The 22,101-nt window shown below is 34.9% G+C and overlaps 3 protein-coding genes across 3 annotated transcripts; 1 reads left to right on the plus strand and 2 right to left on the minus strand.

Annotated features, from left to right (window-relative positions):
* Window positions 1–1,699: 1,699 nt before the first annotated feature.
* On the minus strand, window positions 1,700–6,441 carry LOC126678474 (uncharacterized). Its single transcript, XM_050373372.1, has 5 exons — window positions 6,243–6,441; window positions 5,653–6,148; window positions 5,301–5,505; window positions 2,066–5,240; window positions 1,700–1,914 (listed from the first exon to the last, which is right to left on the minus strand). Exons 1-5 carry the CDS (start codon window positions 6,439–6,441, stop codon window positions 1,700–1,702), a joined length of 4,290 nt encoding a protein of 1,429 aa, XP_050229329.1.
* A 4,970-nt stretch (window positions 6,442–11,411) lies between these two features.
* LOC126678475 (uncharacterized) lies at window positions 11,412–13,055 on the minus strand. Its single transcript, XM_050373373.1, has one exon. The coding sequence runs from the start codon at window positions 13,053–13,055 to the stop codon at window positions 11,412–11,414; it is 1,644 nt and encodes a 547-aa protein (XP_050229330.1).
* A 4,220-nt stretch (window positions 13,056–17,275) lies between these two features.
* On the plus strand, window positions 17,276–20,516 carry LOC130014516 (cytochrome P450 76A1-like). Its single transcript, XM_050372582.2, has 2 exons — window positions 17,276–18,240; window positions 19,659–20,516. The coding sequence occupies exons 1-2, from the start codon at window positions 17,344–17,346 to the stop codon at window positions 20,283–20,285; spliced, it is 1,524 nt and encodes a 507-aa protein (XP_050228539.1). The 5' UTR covers window positions 17,276–17,343; the 3' UTR covers window positions 20,286–20,516.
* Window positions 20,517–22,101: the final 1,585 nt, after the last annotated feature.

Here is a 22,101-nt window from a genome sequence, read left to right on the forward strand (position 1 = left end):
TATTATAATTATATCAATTTTTTATTTATAATTAATATTAAATTAGTTAAGAATTTTTATAAAAGTAAATATAATATATTCGGTTATTAAATTATTTTCAACGTAACTCGTTAATGAACATATTAGTAAATTTATTATAATTATATCAATTTTTTATTTATAATTAATATTAAATTAGTTAAGAATTTTTATAAAAGTAAATATAATATATTCGGTTATTAAATTTTTTTCCATATTGAATTTATATTTCTTTAAGTTTATAATAACCATAATTAAATAATTAACTTAATTTTATAATAATATCTTTAAAAATAATATGATAAAAATTTAAATAATAATATATTGACCAAATACAATATTTTAATTTTGTAGTTCAATCAAACTAAAAGATAGGTATTCCTACTAATTTGGAGACAATTTAGTTATTTTACATACTAAATAAATTGGAGATAATTTAGCTACCTATTCTAATTAGGACTAAATTGGAGATAATTAACCTGCCTATTCTAATTAGGACTTTAATTATAATAGTGATTAATTAAATAACTAATTAGTTAATGACAATAAAACCTTTATTTAGTAGTAAACTGAAAAGGATTATTCAGTAAATTTGCATGTCCCCCCCCCCCCCCCTCATCCGTGCTTTAATTAACTTAATTTGGAGACTATTTAGTTATTGTTTACATATTAAAAATTAAATTGGAGATAATTTAGCTACCTATTCTAATTAGGATTTTAATTACAATAGTGATTAATTAAATAACTAATTAGTTAATGACTATAAAATCTTTATTTAGTAGTAAACTGAAAAGGATTATTCGCATTACGTGCTATGCACGTGGCTCGTAACGTAACTCGTCAATGAACATATTAGTAAATTTATTATAATTATATCAATTTTTTATTTATAATTAATATTAAATTAGTTAAAAAAAATTATAAAAGTAAATATAATATATTCGGTTATTTTCTTTTTTATACTGAATTTATTTTTCTTTTGGTTTTATAATAACCATAATTAAATAATTAAACTAATTTTATTAATAATATCTTTAAAAATAATAAAATAAAAATTTATATAATAATATATTGACCAAATATAGTCTTTAAAAATAATAAAATAGAAATTTAAACAATAATATATTGACCAAATATAGTATTTTAATTTTATAGTTCAATCAAACTAAAAGATAGGTATTCCTACTAATTTGGAGACAATTTAGTTATTTTTTATATATTAAAAATTAAATTGGAGATAATTTAGTTACCTATTCTAATTAGGACTTTTATTATAATAGTGATTAATTAAATAATTAATTAGTTAATGACTATAAAACCTTTATTTAGTAGTAAACTGAAAATGATTATTCAGTAAATTTGCCTGTCCCTCCCTCCATCCGTGCTTTTATATATAGTATAAATATTATAGATTATAGATATAGATAGATTATAGATTATAGATTAAGCCTTTCTAAAACAACGAGGGATATATCCCTATTCAGAATCATATTTCTAATAAAAAAGTATAATTATAGCAGACTAATTTCTAAATAGATTTATATGCCAAGTACAAATTCTTTTCCTATTTAGATTCATATACTAAATAGGAACCCCTTTTCAATTTAGACTCTATAAAATATTCCTACACTACTACTATATAAGAAGTTTGAGGCATGCCTAAACACACAACTACATTTAATTAATTATTTTTCTTTAAACTCAGTACTGACTTAAGCGTAAGAGAGCTAATCGGACAATCAACGTCCAAACAACTATCTATGCTGTTTTGCAGGTTAAGTCCTCCAAATTCTGGATCCATCAATTGGCGTCGTCTGTGGGAAAAACTCATAAAATTATCGAATAAACTTTCCTGCGAATCAAATAAATTTTCATTCAAGGATGACATCTGAGAGCCTAATTCAAAAAACATACAAACAGATCTAACAGATTTGCTAAATCGAAAAAGTCGGAAATGTCGAGCATTATCAGAATTTTTTTTTGGTACAAAAAAAGAGGCAAAGGCCTAGGCACAGCTAATAGCAAACATTTCTATCATAAGACACACCCTGTACGTCATGATTTAACCATGGAATCAGGCTAAACAGCGGCACTGTATGCCAATCAATTCCTACAACGTTGTCCTTCAGCATCGACGCCAAATGATCAGCAGCAGCATTAGCTTCTCTATAGACATGATTGATCTTCACCTCCCAATTCCTCTTCAGAAGCCCCTGAATTGATGCGAGCAAATTTGAGTAACCAGCTGCTTCAACTGAACCTGCATTGATCTTTTCCACAACCAAGCTGTTGTCAACTTCGATCACCACTCTTGTAGCCCCTAATTTCCAGCCCAGTAAAAGACCATGGTAAACCCCTCTAAACTCAGCCCCAATAACCGAATCTCTACCAATGCACATAGCAAAACTCCCCAGCCATCTCCCTGTCTCATCCCGGGCTAAACCCCCTGCTTTCCCAACTCGAGTGGCTTGACTAAAAGCTCCGTCAGTATTAATCTTGATCCATCCAGGAGGGGGACGAGACCACCCAACAAAAATGTTCCTATAGTTTCTCAGAGTGGAATCATGTTTCTGTTTATTAGCAATTGCCGCAGTAATATAATTCACCCTATAATCAATATCTCTAAGAACAGTCATGACAGAGGTAAACTTACCATCAAAAACATACTTGTTTCTCCAATTCCAAATAAGCGAGAGAGTAATCCCAAAATAGCACACCCAATCATCATGGCCATTTCCATTAAAAGACCCTTTCAAGTTAGCTTCAAGCCATGTCTCAAAATTCATGGAGAAGAAACTTGTAATTTTCGTCGGAGCTAAAACTCTATTCCAGATAAGCTTGGAAAAACAACAATCTCTCAGCAAATGGCAAATGGATTCATCCTCTATTTTACATCTAGGGCACATACCTTCTTCAGTCAGATGTCTCCGCCGCCTCTCGTGATTTGTTAAAAGCCTATCATGGGCTACTAACCACAAAAAGAAACGGACTCTTTCTGGCCCAGGCCAATTCCAAACAAAGCTCCATCTCCGGTCCTCCCCAGGCCCAATATCACTATCCAAGAATTCATAAGCTGACTTCGTTGAAAACTGCCCAGAATTAGAGAAGCCCCAAAACATAAAATCCTTTCCATTACTATGATCTGGAGGAATAATATTAACTATAGTCAAAAGCCAGTTGTTTGGAAGTAAATTCTCAAACTTCGACCACCACCACCCACCATGACTCTTCACAAAACTATCAACTGTTTGATGTAAATCAGAAAGAGGGACCTGAGCAATAGCAACCTGGATTAACGAAATGTTCTCACCTAGCCAAGGATCAAGCCAGAAACGGATAGTAGTCCCATCACATAGAGCCCACCTCACCCCTGCTTGAAGCTTACCCCAAAGCTTTCCCAACGCTTGCCATAAATGAGACGAGCCAACAATATTCGGCAGGGAAGGCACCCAATTATCTAAAATCTTGTATTTTGATCTCAGAATTTTAACCCAAAACACATCATGATTAGCCAAAATCTTCCACCCAATCTTCATCAGTAAGGCTTCATTCATTAAGCTCATATTTTTGTGACCCAAACCCCCTCTAACTCTCGATTTTCTGACAACATCCCACTTGATCAAGTTGATTTTCCTTGACTCAGTGGAAGATCCCCACAGGAATTGTCTACATTTACTCTCAATCTCATTGCACGAGTTTTTAGTTAAGGCTGTAGTTTGCATAGTGTATATGGGCACTGCAGAGAGAACTGAGTTAATTAGTGAAGACCTGCCTGCTAACAACAAAGATTTAGCATTCCAATTAGATAACCGCGTTCTAATTCTGTTCATAACACCAGCTGCATGTTTCTTTGTATATCTCCCATGCAAGAGAGGAACGCCCAGGTAGCTTTCCAAATCATCAGTGTTAGAAAAACCCAGTTTATTAGCCCAAAGAATTTTACTAGCATGAGGGACGTTGGGGGAGAATAAAACTTTGGACTTCTCTTTATTAATTCTCTGCCCATATGACGTGCAAAAAATCTCCAACAACCTGGTGATAATCTCAACCTGCCCCATTGATGCCTCTCCAAAAAGAAGTAAGTCATCAGCGAAGAAGAGGTGGGATAGCCCCGGGCAGTCCCGACCCATAGTAAGAGGTTTCCACTTCTTGTTGTGACACTCCATGTTGATCATTTGGGCAAGTCTCTCAATACAAAGAACGAAGAGGTAAGGGGATATCGGATCTCCTTGACGAATGCCACACGAAGGACTGAAAGCTTCTAAATTACACCCATTCCACAAGATACTCATAGAAGTAGAAGAAACACAGCTCATAATAACTGATGACAGATAGCTAGGGATGCCAATGTCTCTCAAAGTATCATGAAGAAAATCCCAAGAGACCCGATCGTAAGCCTTTTCTAAATCAAGCTTTATCACCATATACCCCTTTCTACCTTTCTTCTTCCGCATCGTGTGTAAAGCTTCTTGCGCTAAGATAATATTATCCGTTATATGGCGCCCCTCCACAAAACTAGTTTGGGTCGGGCCAATAATGTGAGGCATAATCTTCTTGAGCCGATTTGCAATAATCTTTGTAATAACCTTATAAAGCACATTACAAAGGCTAATCGGCCTATAATCTTTCAAATAGTCAGGGTTATCACATTTGGGAATGAGCGTTATGAGAGTTTTGTTGATCTCAGGAGGAAAAGGCTTACCATTAAAAATACCATGGATGAAGCTACAAACTTTATCGCCTATCGTAGGCCATTGGCTTTGGTAAAAAAGGGCATGAAGGCCATCCACCCCCGGGGCTTTCAACGGATGCATATGCCAAACAGCCTTCTTAATATCATCATCAGAGACCGCACACGCCAACTGGTCAGATAATCGATTTTCCAATACAGGAAAGAGGCCTTGACAAGGCAGTGAGGTGTAAGCATCAACCTCCTTAGTGAAGAGTTTAGAATAGTACTCAGTAGCCATCTCTTTGAGTGTATCTGGGTTATCCACTAATTGCCCATGCTCATTCTTTAGAGCCCAAATTTTGTTCTTCCTTCTCCGTGTCGAAGTACGCCTATGAAAATAAGCCGTATTGCGATCCCCATCAACAACCCAATCGCAGCGAGACTTCTGAATCCAGAGAAGCTCTTCTTGGTAAAGAGTATCCTCTAGATCTTTGCTAAGTTTCTCCTCCAAAATATTAAGTCTCTGGTTAGTGTAATTCTCTTTCGCTCTCTGAATACCTCAAAGTCTTGCCATAATCGTTTTCTTTCGATGAAAAATATTCCCGAACACCGAATAATTCCAATTTCTCATATGCTCTGTGATGTTATTGATAGACTCCATCATGGACCCCGAAGGATTCCAGTTATCTCTAATCAGATTGCCGAAACTCTTATCCCCTAACCACGCCGCCAGAAAACGAAACGGTTTCCTACTCGAATTTCCATTGAAATGATGGCCAAATTGCAGGAAAATCGGGTTATGATCAGAGCAGATTCTAGGCAAATGTAAAACATAATGGCTAGGAAATAAAGCAGCCCAACTCTTTGCAGATAAAACGATCCAGCCGTTTCATAAGATTGCCTCTCCTCCAAGTAAAAGGCGACCCGTGAAACCCAAGATCAATCAAATTAAAATCATCAACCCATTTGCGAAAAAGAGGACAATGGCCAAACCTGCCACTTGCCCCCCCCCCCTTCTCTCATTATCATTCAAAGCAGCATTAAAATCACCTCCAATGAGCCAAGGCATATCCGTTACATTTGCTAAAGCACTAATATCCTCCCAAAAACCTTTTCTCAAGCTAGCGTTTGGATTAGCATAGACAATAGTGACTAGAAAGGCCTCTCTACCAACAATCACTTTTAAGTGCATAAAGTGTTTGTTATTTTCCATAACCGTAAGTTTAACGTTGTCTTTCCAAAGAACCCAAATACCGCCCGAAAACCCAGTAGCTTCAATTCTATGCGAATAATCAAACCCACTGTTTTTGATGAAGTTGTCTACTTTTTCACCACTAATCCGAGGCTCCACGATGCTAACAACATCGAACCTATACTGAGTACAGAAGTTCTTAAAAACTCTAAGAAAATTCTTAGAACCAGCTCCTTGAGCGTTCCAAATACAAATTTTGATTCTGTCTAACATGTAAAAAATAAAAATAGAAGAAAGGCCCTGAATCCAAACCTCAAATGTTCTCCACTTCCATACCATTCATAGTATCCTCTATCTAACACTCAACTTCAGTGAGGTCTGAGTATTCCATGACCATATCCTCTATAGGCCCACCTATCCCATGAACATGTGGCATAATATTCTCCTTATCAGCCTTCTCCATCGTCTGAATGTCCGGAGGATCAGGTTCCATTATCGAGTTGGACTCAGTAATCATGTTCTGATTGTGGTTAGTTGTCTCGGATTCTTCACTGCTCATAGAAGCCGGTTTTTGATTATTAAAGCTAACGATAACAGCATAATGTTTTCTGGCATCAAGGGCTGTTTGGGCCTTTGTAATCAAAAATTTCTTTTTTTTCCAAATGGGCTTTATTATTATCCACATCAGCAAGGGCTGGCCTGGGATTTTCTTTGTGGTTGAGGGCAGAATTGACATTTCTTGCATGAGCAACCTCTTTCAATTTAGGTTCCTTGTTAACATAAGTAGCAGTCTTGATCACGTTGGATTCCACATTAGTTTCCACCTCATTAGGCACCAAATCTTCAGTTATAACCTCCATATCTTCGGAATTTAAAACGTCAAATCTGGACCCGGGGATATGGCTTTCCCTAACTGAATTAGAACTTTGACCTTTTCTCAAAGGGCCTGCATAACCTCCTACCTTTCCTTTTTTACCCACCATCATCCATGGGCCAAAATTAGGGTTACCATCCAGATTCTCACTTCCCTTTCCTGTTACCCCATCTCCGGCTGTTGATCTGCGATCAAGACATTCCTCTTTCGAGTTATCTTTCCGATGAGGACAAAAATCTCTGACATGACCAAACCTTCCACATTCAAAACAGATACGGGGTAAGTTCTCATATTCCACAAACTGGACATTATCGTCTAGCCTGAATTGAGAAACTAGAGGTTTCTTGAGGTCTAACTCAACCGCTATACGAGCGAATTTCCCTCTTTCTGCTGCCTCAGTACAATAGTCGATCTTAATGACTTTGCCCACCATAGCGCCAATGTGCCTAAGAACCTTCTTATTGTAGTAGTGAATAGGCATTCGGGGTAATCGTATCCATGCATTTATGAATCTAATCTCATCATTGCTGCAGTCAAATTCTGGATTCCATGCTTGAACCGAGAGATAGTGACCAAGCATCACCCACGGGCCTCCTGTGATAACAGACTCCACATCATAGCCATTCCTGAACTTAACAAGAAAGTAATCATTTTCCAGATCAATAACATCAAAACCTCCTACGAATTTCCACAACGATTCAAGCCTATTGCAAAGATTTCGGTATCCAATAGGCCTTCCCAGTAATTTTACAATAACTGTTGTCCTCCATTGTTTCGATAATTCAGTCTTAATCTTTTCCGAAAAATTAATAGCCGGCATACCCTCTCCTATTCCCACAATGACATCTTCCTCTTCTACCTCAAAATCATCATCATCCCCTGCCAAAGTTTCTTCACGGTTTTTTTCCGATTGCATAACTTTGTCACGGAAGGACATAACCCCCGTAGGGTTATCACCGCTATCACCATCTCTAAACCTTGCCTTCTTGGTGGATCTGTCATCCTTAACTGGAGATCGTTGCTCCTTTAGAAGAGGGTCGTCCATTGAGAGCTTTCGCCTGTTTGATGCTATCCTACTATAATTTGAATAAAAAAGATTGCTTGGTATGCAAAATTATAAGCATTATCAGAATTGATTAAGCAATTGAAGGAATTAAGCGTGTTGATTAGTTATATGGTTAGCCAAGAAAAATTAAGCAGGTGAAAAAAAATAATAAGAGGAAGCGGGCATGTCAAGTGAATTGAGTTGGGCCAAATTCAAAGGAGGAGCAGGTGATTGAAAATAACAAGCAGATCACATTATATTAAGGCTTAATGTTTTAAAAGAACTCTGACCTTTTATCCCCTTTTTAATCCTACTCTGACGTTGTAAATCTGTCAATTTTACCTTATTTTGTATTTTTTTTTCATTTTAATTGTACCCTAAAGCATAAAATTGATCTTTTTTTATTTGATAAAAATTCTCTAAATTGACTCTTTTTGTATTAGATTAACTTTTTATATTAAATTGACCATTTTAAAAAAAAATTATTGCACTTTTGTCAAATAAATAAAGGTCAATTTTATGCTTCAGGGTACAATTGAAATGAAAAAATACAAATTGAGGTAAAATTAACAATTTTTCAACGTTAAGGTAGGATTGAAAAGGGGATGAAAGGTCGGGATTTTTTTAAGGCATTAAGCCTTATATTAATTATAGTTGGCCAAATTCAAAAGAAAAAACAGGTCATTAAGGAATTTTGCCATGATTAAGGGATTTGAATGGCCACTTGATTTCATTAAAGCATGTTGAAATTACTGGAATAAATAGTATCTCATTCGAGACACTTAAATCTTGTTCGAAACACTAAGATAAAAATTACAGATCTAAATTTATTCATCCTATTTTGTTAGAGACATTACAGTCGCGTTCGAGACATGATCTAAAACAGAAAAAAGTTAAAGTTAAGTTATTTTTGCAGGAAGCAATTTTTGCTAATATAGAGTAGAAAATATTCCAACAACAACATTGCATCCCTATAGAGAATTTTTTGATATGACTAAGACTATCTCCAGGATTGACAAATCAGAAATTTATCTTCAAGTCTTAATGAAATTGTTGGAAAAATTCTAAGAAAATTTTGAAAAGATGGGAGAAAAAGGAAGAAACTTAAAAACTACAAAAGGAAAAAATAGATAAATTCGCCTAAACATGAATAAAAATCCCAGAAGAGAAAAAAGAGAGATTCACCCGAATTTTAAATAAAAATCCCAGAAGGGAGAAAAAAAATAAATTCGCTCGAAACTTGAAATAAAAACTCAAAAGGGGAAAAAAAGATAAACTTGCCCGAATCTTAAATAAAATTCCCAAGAGGGAAAAAAATAGGTTCGTTTGAACATTAAATAAAAATCCTAAGAGATTTAGATTAATTTTAAAATCACATAGTTTAAATTATTTTTAAAATTAAAAAATTAAAATACAAAGTTTTTGCACAAGGACAAAGGAAGAAGATAGGTATAAATCTACTTTAAATGAATCGTCCTAAGGGAAAGAAAAGAAAATACGAGAATTGCCTTAAAGACAACGCTCTACCCTTGACAGCTTTAAAACAGAGTATCATAAAAAAAGATCATTGTTGCGGATTGCTCAAGAAAATAGCAAAAATAAACAAACACTACTGTACAGCAGGCAATTTGCGACGGACTATTCCGTCGCAAACTATGCAAAATCCGTCGCAAATATCACTTTGCGACGGAATCTGTCCGTCGCAAATTGTCTGGTCGCTAAATTTTTAGCGACCAAGGGGTCGCAAAAATGGCGACGGAACACCCGTCGCCATATCCAACAAACCGTCGCCAATTTCGTCTCCCAAAAAATGAAAAGGGAGACGAATTTGGCGACGGATAATTAAGTTTGCAAACTGCCCACCAATTTACTTTGTCCCGTCTTCTGCTTGGATATGGAAGGTAATGAACTTGGTCAGCCTGTTCTGCCAAGATGAACGGCTCGTATTTATTATACCTGCGTCTGTGATTAACATCTACCAAGTTGTATCGATTGGTAGTGTCTGTGCCTGTATCCGTAGGGTCGAACCATTCGCATTTAAAAATGACGGTCTGCTTCATTGGTAGAGCTGGATACTCTAACTCAATTATGTCCGTTAACACTCCATAAAAGTCATTTTCACCCTCAACATATTCTGTTCCCCTTACGCAGACACCGCTATTCATTGTAAGTTGATCCTGCCCATATTCCTGAGTAAGAAATTTGAAGCCGTTTACATAGTATCCCTTATATGTGGTGACCTTTCTACACGGTCCCTTTGCGAGACTCAGAATAAACGGATTTGTACAGACAGTTGGATCTTTCACCTGTGGGGAGTTAGAAATTTGTAAAATTTATAAACCTTATTATAAAAATGAAAGTCCATTGTTATAAGATACGTACATATTGTTCGAACCAAGAGGCGAAATCACTTTCCAGCACTCTTTCAATTTCTGTTTCACTTATGCCACTGTTCCTTTCGCGCAACCCGGCTACAAAAACCCTTTAAATGGTAGAGGCCCAAACTACATCAAATTCTAGCAAATATGTGAAATATTACACTATATTTAAATGCTTACTTTCGATGCTCTTCGATTTCGGAACAATTCAGAAGAACATAGGTCCGAGCAGCGATGATCTCATCGTCTTCAAGATATCTCCTACCGCTACCACGCAACGGCTTTCCCTTAGGTTTAAAAATTCCCAGTTTGTCGGCATCGTCATCGATATCCATATCGCAAGTTTCATTTCTTCCCAAACGCACGGGTAACATCGGATCACCTTCGGCAAAATAATAGGATGCAAATTTAGCAATTTCTTCTTGCAGATATCCACTACTAATGCTCCCTTCCACCCTGCCTTTATTAGTGACCTTTTTTTTCAATTTCCTCAAATATCTGTAACCGGATATTAATATTCGTAAGCATTTTCTATAATCATATATTTATTGAACAGATGGATTCGAGAAAAAACCATGACTAATTGATTACCTTTCAAATGGATACATCCAGCGATACTGAACCGGTCCTGCAATCATAGCTTCATACAGAAGATGCACGGGGAGATGCTCCATAGAGTCAAAAAAGCTGGGTGGAAATATACGTTCCAACTTACACAGGATTTTTGGGATCTCAGTTTCCATACGGTTTAGATCTTTCTGTGACAGTGACGTGGAAGTTAACTCCCTGAAGAAGATACTTAACTCTGTTAGAGGCTCCCACACGTTTTTCGGAAGTAGCTCCCGAAGGGCGATTGGCAGAAGTCGTTGCATAAAAACATGGCAGTCATGACTTTTCATTCCATGCATTTTCAACCCCTTTAGATCAACACATCTAGACAAGTTTGACGCGTACCCGTCTGGAAACTTTATTTTCTGAATCCACTCAAGCAAAACTCGTTTTGAATCCCTATCCAAAGCATACATTGCCTTTGGAAATCTCCCAGTTGCCGGATCTTTAGCTAACCCTGGCCGATCACAGATGTCGTTCAACTCTTCACGAGATTTTGCATGGTCTTTTGTTTTCCCGGGGATATTGAGAACGGTATTAAAAATGTTATCGAAGACATTTTTCTCAATGTGCATGACATCGAGATTGTGACGTATTACATTCGTTCTCCAATAAGGCAAATCTCAAAAGATACTTTTTTTATTCCACCCATGATCTTTTGACAGTAATGCATTAGTAACTTTCGCACCAGGCTCAAATGCCTTCTTAAACCCCAGTCGATCAATCTCTGCTAACAGTTCATATCCAGTTCTCACCCCTGCAAACCTTTTGCCGACCTCTCGTTTCCCCTTACGGAAATCAGTAACATTTCGACGGAATTGGTGATTCGGAGGCAAAAACTTGCGATGGCAATCAAACCACGATTGTTTACCGCTTTTATCCAGTGTGAATGCATCAGTGTTTTCCATGCAGTACGGGCATGCTTTTCTACCAGCAGTGCTCCAACCAGACAACATAGAATAAGCGGGAAAGTCATTTATTGTCCACATAAGAGCCGCTTTTAGTTGAAAATTCTGACGCTTATGAACGTCATATGTCTGGACTCCACATTCCCACAGTTGGTTCAACTCTGCAATCAGCGGCTGTAGGAAGATATCCATTAGGTGTTTTGGGTTTCTAGGCCCTGGTACCAAAACCGTTAAAAACATAAACTCATCCTTCATGCACATGCCTGGGGGGAGATTGTACGGCGTCAAAATGACCGGCCACGAGGAATACTGCTGCCCAAAATTGGTAAATGGCTGAAACCCATCGGAGCATAAGCCTAATCTGATATTTCTCCCTTCATCGGCAAACTCAGAATGCAGTTTACTAAAACGTTTCCAAGCCGGAGAGTCGGACGGGTGGCACATCTTATCACCCTCCATCTCGTGGTCTGCGTGCCAGGTCATATGCCGAGCAGTGGCTTTCGAAGCGTACAACCTCTGTAGCCTCGGAGTTATTGGAAAATAGAACATTTTACTATATGGCACGTTAGCCTTTCTTTTTGTGGATTTTCCTTGGGTCACAGGTTTCCACCGCGCATAATTACAAACTTTGCAGTGCGTTAGATCCGCGTCCTCCCCCCAATAAATCATACAGTTATAGAAACAACAATCAATAACCTCAACCGGCAACCCCAAACCTTTGACCAGCTTCTTAATCTTAGCAAAATTCGTTGGCATCTTGTTGTCCTCCGGGAGCAGCTCCTGTATCAATCCGCATACGTCGTCAACTAAAGCTACCGAACCCTTATGTCGACACTTGATCTCCATCACTTTAGCAGATGCAGAAAATGGAGAATGTCTGCTATTCCCAGGCCATATGTCTTCTTCAGCCGCACGCATCATATCATAAAATTTTTGAGCTTCAGCATTCGGGAGCTCATCTTCAGGAAACGTTATTTCTGGACCGGCCGCATCAAGAATCATTCTTTGAGCGGAACTGAACTCACCTGGCCCCTCATCTTCATAGTCGAATTGAACATCCTGCTCTGGTAACTGTGCAAGGGGAGGGGGGTTCAAAACGCTCCCCTCGCCATGAAAAACCCATACTTGGTAACCTTTCACGAACCCATTCTTCAATAGATGGAATTCCACCTCATCGACATCCCGATAGCTTGTATTTCGACAACCTCTCTTAGGGCAGGGGCATTTTATATGTACCCCACTCATACAAGCCGGATGCCGTAATGCAAACCGGACAAACTCCTTCACATGCTCCTTATACCATGTGGTTAGCAGCTCGTTTGTGTGGCTCTTGTACATCCAACTGCGGTCTGTCTCCATTTCTGTAGCGCGGATAATTAGAGGTGGGGTTTTCACTCGAGATAAGCAAAGTCAATGTAATTGACAGCTGAAAAGGTAGGGCCCTATCCCATTCGCAAAACAGGCGCCCCGTAACTCGGCCACGATATATGCCTAGCAACGGAGAAAAATATTCGGCAGCCTTCCGGCGTCGTTCTCCTTTAGTGCGATATTTATTATATGCGTTGTAACGCTAATTATATATTCCTTGAGGAATAAGCGTTACAAAACATATACTAAACATCCACCCGGAGAACAAACGCTGGAAAACAACCGAATATTTTTCTACCGCTACTAGTCATATATGGTTTTTCGTGATCGAGTTACGGAAGCACAAGTTTTGCGAACTGTACAAACTGTACAATCCCGTGTCGTTCAATCTCTTGAACACACGGGACGGGAACTCTACGGCTAGGTTTACGATTTTATTCGGTGGGAATAAAATCGAGGTTTATTTAGGTTGATTATCGTAAATAAAATCTATTCCAACTAAAATAAAACAAATTAATTGAGCGATAAAACCTACTTGTTGAAGGGCAGAACCGCAAAGAGAAGGTGAAACGTCCGGATCAATCGGAACCACGGTGCGCGGGCTATCAAGGGCTATCGGCGACTGTCAGACCTATCATGGTAAATAAAAACACGTATTAATAAAAAAAGTTAATACAAAAAAAGTTAATAAAAAATCGGCAGCACTTCCCCTAAAAATGAGCATCACCCATTTTTCAGGGAAGTCCTGCAAGAAAATAACAATACACAAAACCACTAAACTTATCGCAAATAATTGAGAGAGTAATTGATTAGCTTAAATTATTATCTAATCTAATTAACTAATTAAATTAAACAACAAACTAATAAATTGTTAACAATTAAACAACTTATAATATAATCGTCAAATTAACTTAATTTAATCAACTAACAATAACAAAAATATTAACAAGCAACTTTATTAAACAATTTTTTAAAAAACAACATAGTTTTATTAAAATTAATATATTTTATTATAACAATTCAACTTATTTCTAATATAATTTAATTTATAATCAACCTATAATTAATATTAACTTAAACATTATTTAACCTAATTTTATTAAATTTTACTCAATTTGATTCAATCCAATTATACTTGGCCGAATGAGTGACTTAATAATTTGATAATACTAAAAATGAATTCAACATAATTTGCATTAAATTAGCCTAATTATTAAATAATTTAAAAACAGAAAAATAAATTAATTATTAAATAATTTAAAAACAGAAAATTAAATATAAAATATACTACAATTTAATTTAAACTAACATAATAAATTTAACATAAACTAACCTAATTTAAACTAACATAATCAAATTTAACATAAACTAACCTAATTAAACCTAAATTAATTAATTAATCTATATATATTAAATTAGATTAATTAACCTAAATTAAGTAATTAATCTATATATACTAATTAAATTAACATAATCAAATTAATAAATATATTAACTGATTTAATAAAAAAAAACTAACCTACGAACGGAAGCGAGCAGCAGTGATCGGCAGAGGACGGCGGCGGAGAGGAGGAGAAGGACGGCGGCGAGCGGCACACGGCAGTGAACGGCGAACGGCGGAGAGGAGGAGAAGGACAGCGGCAGAGAACGGCAGGCAGTGAACGGCGAGAAGAGGACGGCGGGGAGCAGCGAACGGCGGGGAGCAGCACCGGCGGGGAGAGAAGGGAGCAGTTTTTGGAAAAAAGCAAAATAGAAGAAGAAGGGAGAAAAGCACGTTTATTAATTAGGTTAAGAACTTTGCGACGGACTCCTTTAGTCCGTCGCAAATCATGCTTAACGAAACGGTGTGTTTCATTCAGCACGTTTTGCGACGGACTAAAGGAGTCCGTCGCAAATTTCTTAACCTGTTTTGCGACGGACTCCTTCGTCCGTCGCAAATATGTTGAATGAAACGGTCCGTTTCATTCAACAATGCATTTAGCGACGGATATTGTTAATCCGTCGCTAAAAATTAGGGATTTAAAATGGCGGGAGTTGTCCCGCCACAAATGCGACGGATCTGCGACGGCTTTTCCGTCGCAAATGTGGCGGGAGCTTTCCCGCCATCATTTTCATTGGAATCAGCGACGGATTTGTCTTCCGTCGCTGATTCCGTCGCAAACGTGTTTAAATTGCGACGGATTTTGAATCCGTCGCAAATGTCCGTCGCAAAGGGCCAGATTTCTAGTAGTGAAAAAACCGTGAATGAGATCTCAAAAAACATACATAAATACTCTCTAAGATCAGTGCACTTGTGGAGGAGTTCGAATGACTCAAATCTATTTCAAAAGAATGTCAAAAAAATAAAACTCTCAAAATAAAGAAAGAATTGTATTAAGGAAAACGAGATTAGCATTCAAAGATGCCATCAAAATAATGAGTTACAAACCTGAAGATGAAGATAAAAGCACTAGGGGATTTGCCCAATAAGAACTTCACCAAAAGAAGAGGGTTCAACAAATAAAGGCTTCAACCAAAAGAGAGGGTACGCCCAATAAGGACTTCACCCAAAGAAGAGGGTTCGCCCAATAGGAGCTTCACAAGGGTGTGCACAATAAAAGTTTCACACAAAGAAAAGGTTTCGCCAAATAAAGGCTTCACCCAAAAAAGAGGATTCACCCAATAAAGACTTCACTCAAATAAGAGGGTTCGTCCAATAATTAAGGGTTTAGCCAAAGAAGAGGTTTCGCCCAAAAATAAACAGGTCTACCCCAAAGATGTTAGATTTGTCAAATATAATAGCATCACCTAAATAAAAGACTTTGCTAAATGAAGATAAATAAAACAAAAAGCTTAAAATCACAATCTACGAAAATCAAGTACCCAAAGATAAAACGTAGCAGACTAAATCAAAATGAAAAGCAATACATAAATAAAGAAGAATGAAAGAAAAGAGGAAAAAATTTCAAGAATTAAAAGATTTGTGATTCGTCATGAACATGTGTCAAACGATAATTATATGAGAATTTGAAAGAACTCACTGATATAAAACTAAAATTAAATAATGTATAAATATCTAGATATTAGTTTACTTGCGGGGGTAATGATGTAAATCCAATTTCACATAAACATTATGATCCGAATCCTATGCGATTCACCAACTGAGTGAGACGTCGGGACTTGCGGAGAATTGAATATAAATCGAACTACAATAATCGAAAGTATATGAGATAACAGAAGACGTAAAGTTTTTATAATAACGAAAAAATATATTCCTATTCAGGATCGTATTCCTAATTAATAAATATAATTATATTTAGAAAATTAATTCCTAAATAAATTTACATGTCAAATAGAAATTATTTTCCTATTTGGATTCATATTCCAAATAGGAATCCATTTTCTATTTATACTCTACAAAATATTCTCTTACTCCTATTATTTAAGAATTTTAAGGTATGCCTAAACAAACAACTACATTAAATATAATTATTCTCTCTTAAACTCAATACCGACTTAAACATCGGAGAGCTAATTAAACAACCACCGTCCGATCAACCATCTACACTGTTTTGCATGTTAAGACGTCTAGATGTCTGAATCCATCATTTATAATCAATATTAAATTAACTAGAATTTTTTTATAAATAAATGTAGTTAAGTTTATTATAATCATATCATTGTGCTATATTTATAATCAATATTAATACAGTATTTATTAATTAAATTATGAAATATCTTATGTCTTGTATTAAATTTTTAATAATTATATTATCGTGTTCTATTTATAATCAATATCGAATTGATTAGAGATAAGCTGTTAGAGTTTTTGATTTATTAGGCAATATCTAATTTGTGGGATTAAAATTACTTTAATTATGACTAATATTAAATTAGTTAGAGATTAATTAAAGGTTTTTTTTGAATTAGAAAATATCTTATGAGTTAAATTATGATTATTAATTTTATTGATGAATCATATAATTAAAATAATACTAGAATAATAATGTAAAAGTGCTTGCCTAAAAATAAAAAATTATATAAATTAGATTAAAATAGAGGTAGTATATTATAGTGTTTTAATATAAGAAGTTTAAGAGTCTTTTATTAAATGTTGAAGTTGTGTATTTAGTGTCTCAAATCTAAGAGTTGTAAATCAAAAGATTTTCAATTAATCAAAAGACTACACGTTAAGTTTGCAAGTCTATATAACCATTTTGTATGCTCAATTTAAGAACATACTCTAGAGATTATCCTTTCTTTTTCTTATTTCTCAACACCAAAAAAAAAAGAAATAAAAATGGGATTGGGACTAATAATAATAGCCATAATATTATTATGGATTGTAGTATCAAGAACGAGAGAAAGAAGATGGGTTTTACCACCGGGGCCGATTAGGTTACCACTAGTCGGAAACCTTCTTCAGCTAAGTAAGGAGCCGCATGCATCATTTGCCAAATTGGCTAGTCAATATGGTCCAATAATGACCCTTTGGTTAGGACCTATACGAACCGTGGTCATATCTTCTAGTGAAGTGGCTAAAGAAATGTTTAAGAATCATGATACCGTTCTGGCAGGAAGGCAGATTTATGAATCCATGAAAGGAAAATATGGTAATGAAGGTTCTTTGATTACGGCTCAGTATGGATCGCAATGGCGGTTACTAAAGCGTCTTTGCACCACAGAATTGTTTACGGGCAGTCGTCTTGACGCCACGCAAACCATACGTGCAAACTCCGTTGATCGAATGATACAATATTTAAGAAATGCAAGTGAGAATGGAACCAAAGCCGTTGATCTTCATAGATGTTTTTTCTTGATGGCTTTTAATCATATTGGTAATCTAATATTCTCACAAAATTTGGACGATCCAAATTTAGAGAGAGGGTCTATATACTTTTATCATACATCTAAGATCATGGAGGTGAGTTGTAAGCCAAATGTCGCAGATTTTTTACCAATTTTGAAATGGATTGATCCTCAAGGTATAAAGAGAAGGACTCATTTTCATACCGAACATGCCTTCGAAGCTGGTCAAGGTTTTATCGAAGAAAGGATTAAAATTAGGTCATGTGAAGCACATGATGGTGATAAAGATAAAAGAAAGGACTTTTTAGATGTGCTTTTGGATTTTCATGGGGATAATATCAAGGCACCCTCTAAATTAACCTCAACATTCATGAATATTATCATCACCGTAAGCACATTTTCAAAATCAATTATTCTCAAATTTAAATTGTTAAGATAGCTATTAAAACTCTGGAATATGTTTCAAGAACTTAAAATATTTTCAATATCTTTTTTAACATTTAAATAATTTTGAGTAAATTTATTTTTAAAGTTTAAGTAATTTAAATATTAATGAAAGATAGAAGATACGAAAAACCCTTCAAGTTATTCAAAAAGTGTACATAAACCCTTACATTGATTGTTTTGCCATTTAAGCCCTTAATGTTTTTAAATGGCTAAAAATAATCCCCCACCCTTGAAAAAAATCATTAATTAACTAAGAATGCGAGGGGCTATGTACAAAAAATAAACTAAAAGGGCTTAAATGCTCTTTCAAAAAATATTAAAGATTTTTTTGCACCATTTGAAATATTGAGGGTTAAGTGGGCAAGAAAAAACTAAAACAGCTAATGCGATCCCTCTGAATAATTTGAAGGATTTTTTTATGTATCTTGCCTTAACGGAAATACACTAGATGTTTTAAAAATGTCAAAAACCTTTTCGGGTGAGGTCAATTCTAATTAAAACTTTTAAAATACTAATTTTGTCCTATATTACATATTTAGCTTTTAATTATGGTTATTTTCCAATTTAATGGCTCAATCATTTGAAAAAATCTAATTTTTTTAATTTAATTCAATTCTAACCAAAAGTAATTTGTTTTCATTGAAAAAATACTTATCAAAATTAGGATGTAATTGCCGAAATAGATATTACTGAAACAAATCAAAATGTTTTGTTTTAAAAAAAAATTAAAATGTATTTATTAAAAAATGGCTAAACTAATGTTTTTGAGTTGTGTTAGAATTGACTTCGACTGAAAATGTTTGATACTTTTAAGACATTGGGCCTTAAAAATTTAATATTATTTATTTATTTCCTACTTCGATCAAAGTTTTTGTTTTATAATTTAGATAAAAGTTTTGTTTTTATTTTTATTTTTTTTCTATATTTTTCTACTTTTCTACTTAATTTTTTTCATAATCTTTTTTGATGTTTTATGTTTTTCAAATTAAACAATATATATACTTATATAATTGAGAGGATCAAAAAATTTCATGAGTTCCCAATAGATAAAACGTTTATATAATTTTTATTAGTTTTTCAACTTGAATATAATACTTATACCAAACAAGCATATCTATTAATTTTATATTTAAATAAAACATTTATTTTATTTTATTTTTAATATTATTAATAGATAATTTTTTATTAGCTTTTCAAATTAAATAAAATATTTATTTTTAGCCATCATTTTATAAATTTATTTAAAAGTATAATTATTACTCAAATTCCGTGCAAATGCTCGGGCTTACGGCAAATTATTCAAATAATTTATAGTATCTCATTCTTATAAGTATGTTATTTGACATACTTTAGTGTCAGGAAATATTTTGTGCAGGAAGTGATACAACATCGAGTACTTTAGAGTGGGCAATGGCTGAACTCCTTCACAATCCTATTATACTTAAAAAGTTACAGTTCGAGCTAAGAACCATTATCCATCCTGAAAACAAGTTTGAAGAAAAAAATATCGAAAATCTTCCATATCTAATGGCAATCATCAAAGAAACTTTAAGGCTTCATCCACCAACACCTCTCCTAGTCCCACACATGGCCATGGAATCGTGCAACATGCTTGGTTTCGATATTCCAAAAAATACTCAGATTCTGGTTAATGTTTGGGCAATAGGAAGAGATCCAAAAACTTGGGAGGATCCTTTACTGTTTAGACCGGAGAGATTTCTTGAGCCAAATATGGCGGATTATAAGGGTAGTTATTTTCAGTATTTACCCTTTGGTTCTGGTCGTAGAATGTGTCCTGCTGTTCCTCTTGCTTCTCGTTTGCTCCCTTTTGCTCTCGGATCGGTTGTGCACTCTTTCGATTGGGTTTTGGATGGGATTAAACCAGAAAATGTAGACATGAGTGAAATGGTAGAATTAACACTTAGAAAATTTATTCCTTTAAAAGCTATTCCAGTTCCTCTCAAGAACAATTGCGCTAATGAGTAGAATACAATGTTATCATAGTTGTAGATATATTAATTCGTTTTACTTTAAATGTATCACATCTCACTAGATACCTTTTTAACAAAAATAAATTAATCAAATGTATAGAAAAGAAAAAGTAAATTATCATGGGGATAAATCAAGGCACCCTCTTCTTTATTCTCAATGTAAGCATATTTTTGAATTCTTGTTATTCTCACATTCAGACTATTGATATAGTATAAATTCTTTTTATTGAGTATGTGTATATTATTCGATTTATATATGTTTATTTAAGAGAAAATTACATGTATGGGCTGAATGCGGGCTTTTTTTATAAATTTGCTAAGGCTTCTATATTCTTTCACCTATGCTACATTATTTATTACATTGAAGTGCTGAAAGCAGGATTATTTTACTTGTTTTACGTGAATCATTCCTACCCTACACCTCTCACTTTCATTTTTATTTTTTCTTCTCTTTTCCCTCTACTCATCTTACTCTCTCATCCCATTCCTCTGCTCATCTCTTCATTCTTCTATTGATCCATGGTGTGGTGTAAAACAGATAAAATTAAACAACACCCATTAACCTAAATTGATTCATTATATATCCACAAATTCAAAGTTTTAATCTTTATGAAGAGTATACATAGATTGATTGATTATTCAGAAGACCCATATTATAACATCTATTTGTTTATTCAAAGCAATTGTGCTCTAGCGTCTATTTGTTTTTTTTATTACAATGACAAAAGAGATTCGAAGCTAGAATTCTCAGTTTTGAACAATGCATTCGTACTAAAATTAGATTATGTCTTATGAGATTATAAAAGTGAATTTTATTTTCTTTTAAAATATTTTCCTTCGCTTGGTTCCTGCACTATATCAATCATTTTCCTTCACTTTTTTGCTGCACTATATCAATTATTAAGGAAATCATGTAAAGTTAAGTTATTAATGAAAATCAATCTCACAACCCACTTTTTTATTTGCTTTTAGAATTCTTATAACAGTTGAAAGGAGTTAGAACCAAAACTGAAAATCAAACTAAAGTGAATTTAAATTTAATCATATCATATACTTTTTTTTTTTTTGATAAAAACGATCAATATATTAGCACACCCACAAGACGTGGAGGCAAAATCAAAAAAACAGGACTAGTTACAAATCAAATTTAAATTTCTAACAACATCACCGCAAGAAAAAGGAAAACCCGGGTGCCAAGCTTTGTAGAAAATCACTGCCTTACTAATAATCATAAACGAAAGCTTCTCCGGAAGAATAAACTCATTTTGAAATTGCCTCTGATTTCTAGCCTTCCAAATTTCCCAAATCGCGAAGAACCAAATCAAAGTCCAAAGGTTTCTGTATTTCTTTTTGACAAGAACAGACCATTGCCAAAAGAAATGATCCAGGTGAAAAGGATGAACCCAAGAACTGTTTGTTTGAGCTAATAAACAAGACCAAACACTCCAAGCATAAGGACAATGAACAACAATATGAATAGAAGTCTCATCTTCCAAGCAAAAGGAGCATAACCCCTCATCTAAAGGAAGAATACCTCTCCTAACCAAAGACATCTTAGAAGAGATCCGATCCCTTGCCAATAACCACGAAAAAAATTGAATGCGAGGAGGAAGCTTAGTGTTCCAAATAAGACGGAAGAAACCCGAATCTGTCACCCCTAGCTGGTGCATACGCTGCTGAACTGGACGAGATAGAACCACCATTGAAGCTGACGAGTAATTATCTTTCTTCAGCCAAACAAACTGATCTTGCTGGGAATTATTCAAAGTTACAGAACCTACTAACAGCTGAAGACGAATCAGCTCTTCAGA

Source organism: Mercurialis annua, linkage group LG4, assembly GCF_937616625.2.
Source record: "Mercurialis annua linkage group LG4, ddMerAnnu1.2, whole genome shotgun sequence".
NCBI classification, from domain to species: Eukaryota; Viridiplantae; Streptophyta; class Magnoliopsida; order Malpighiales; family Euphorbiaceae; genus Mercurialis; species Mercurialis annua.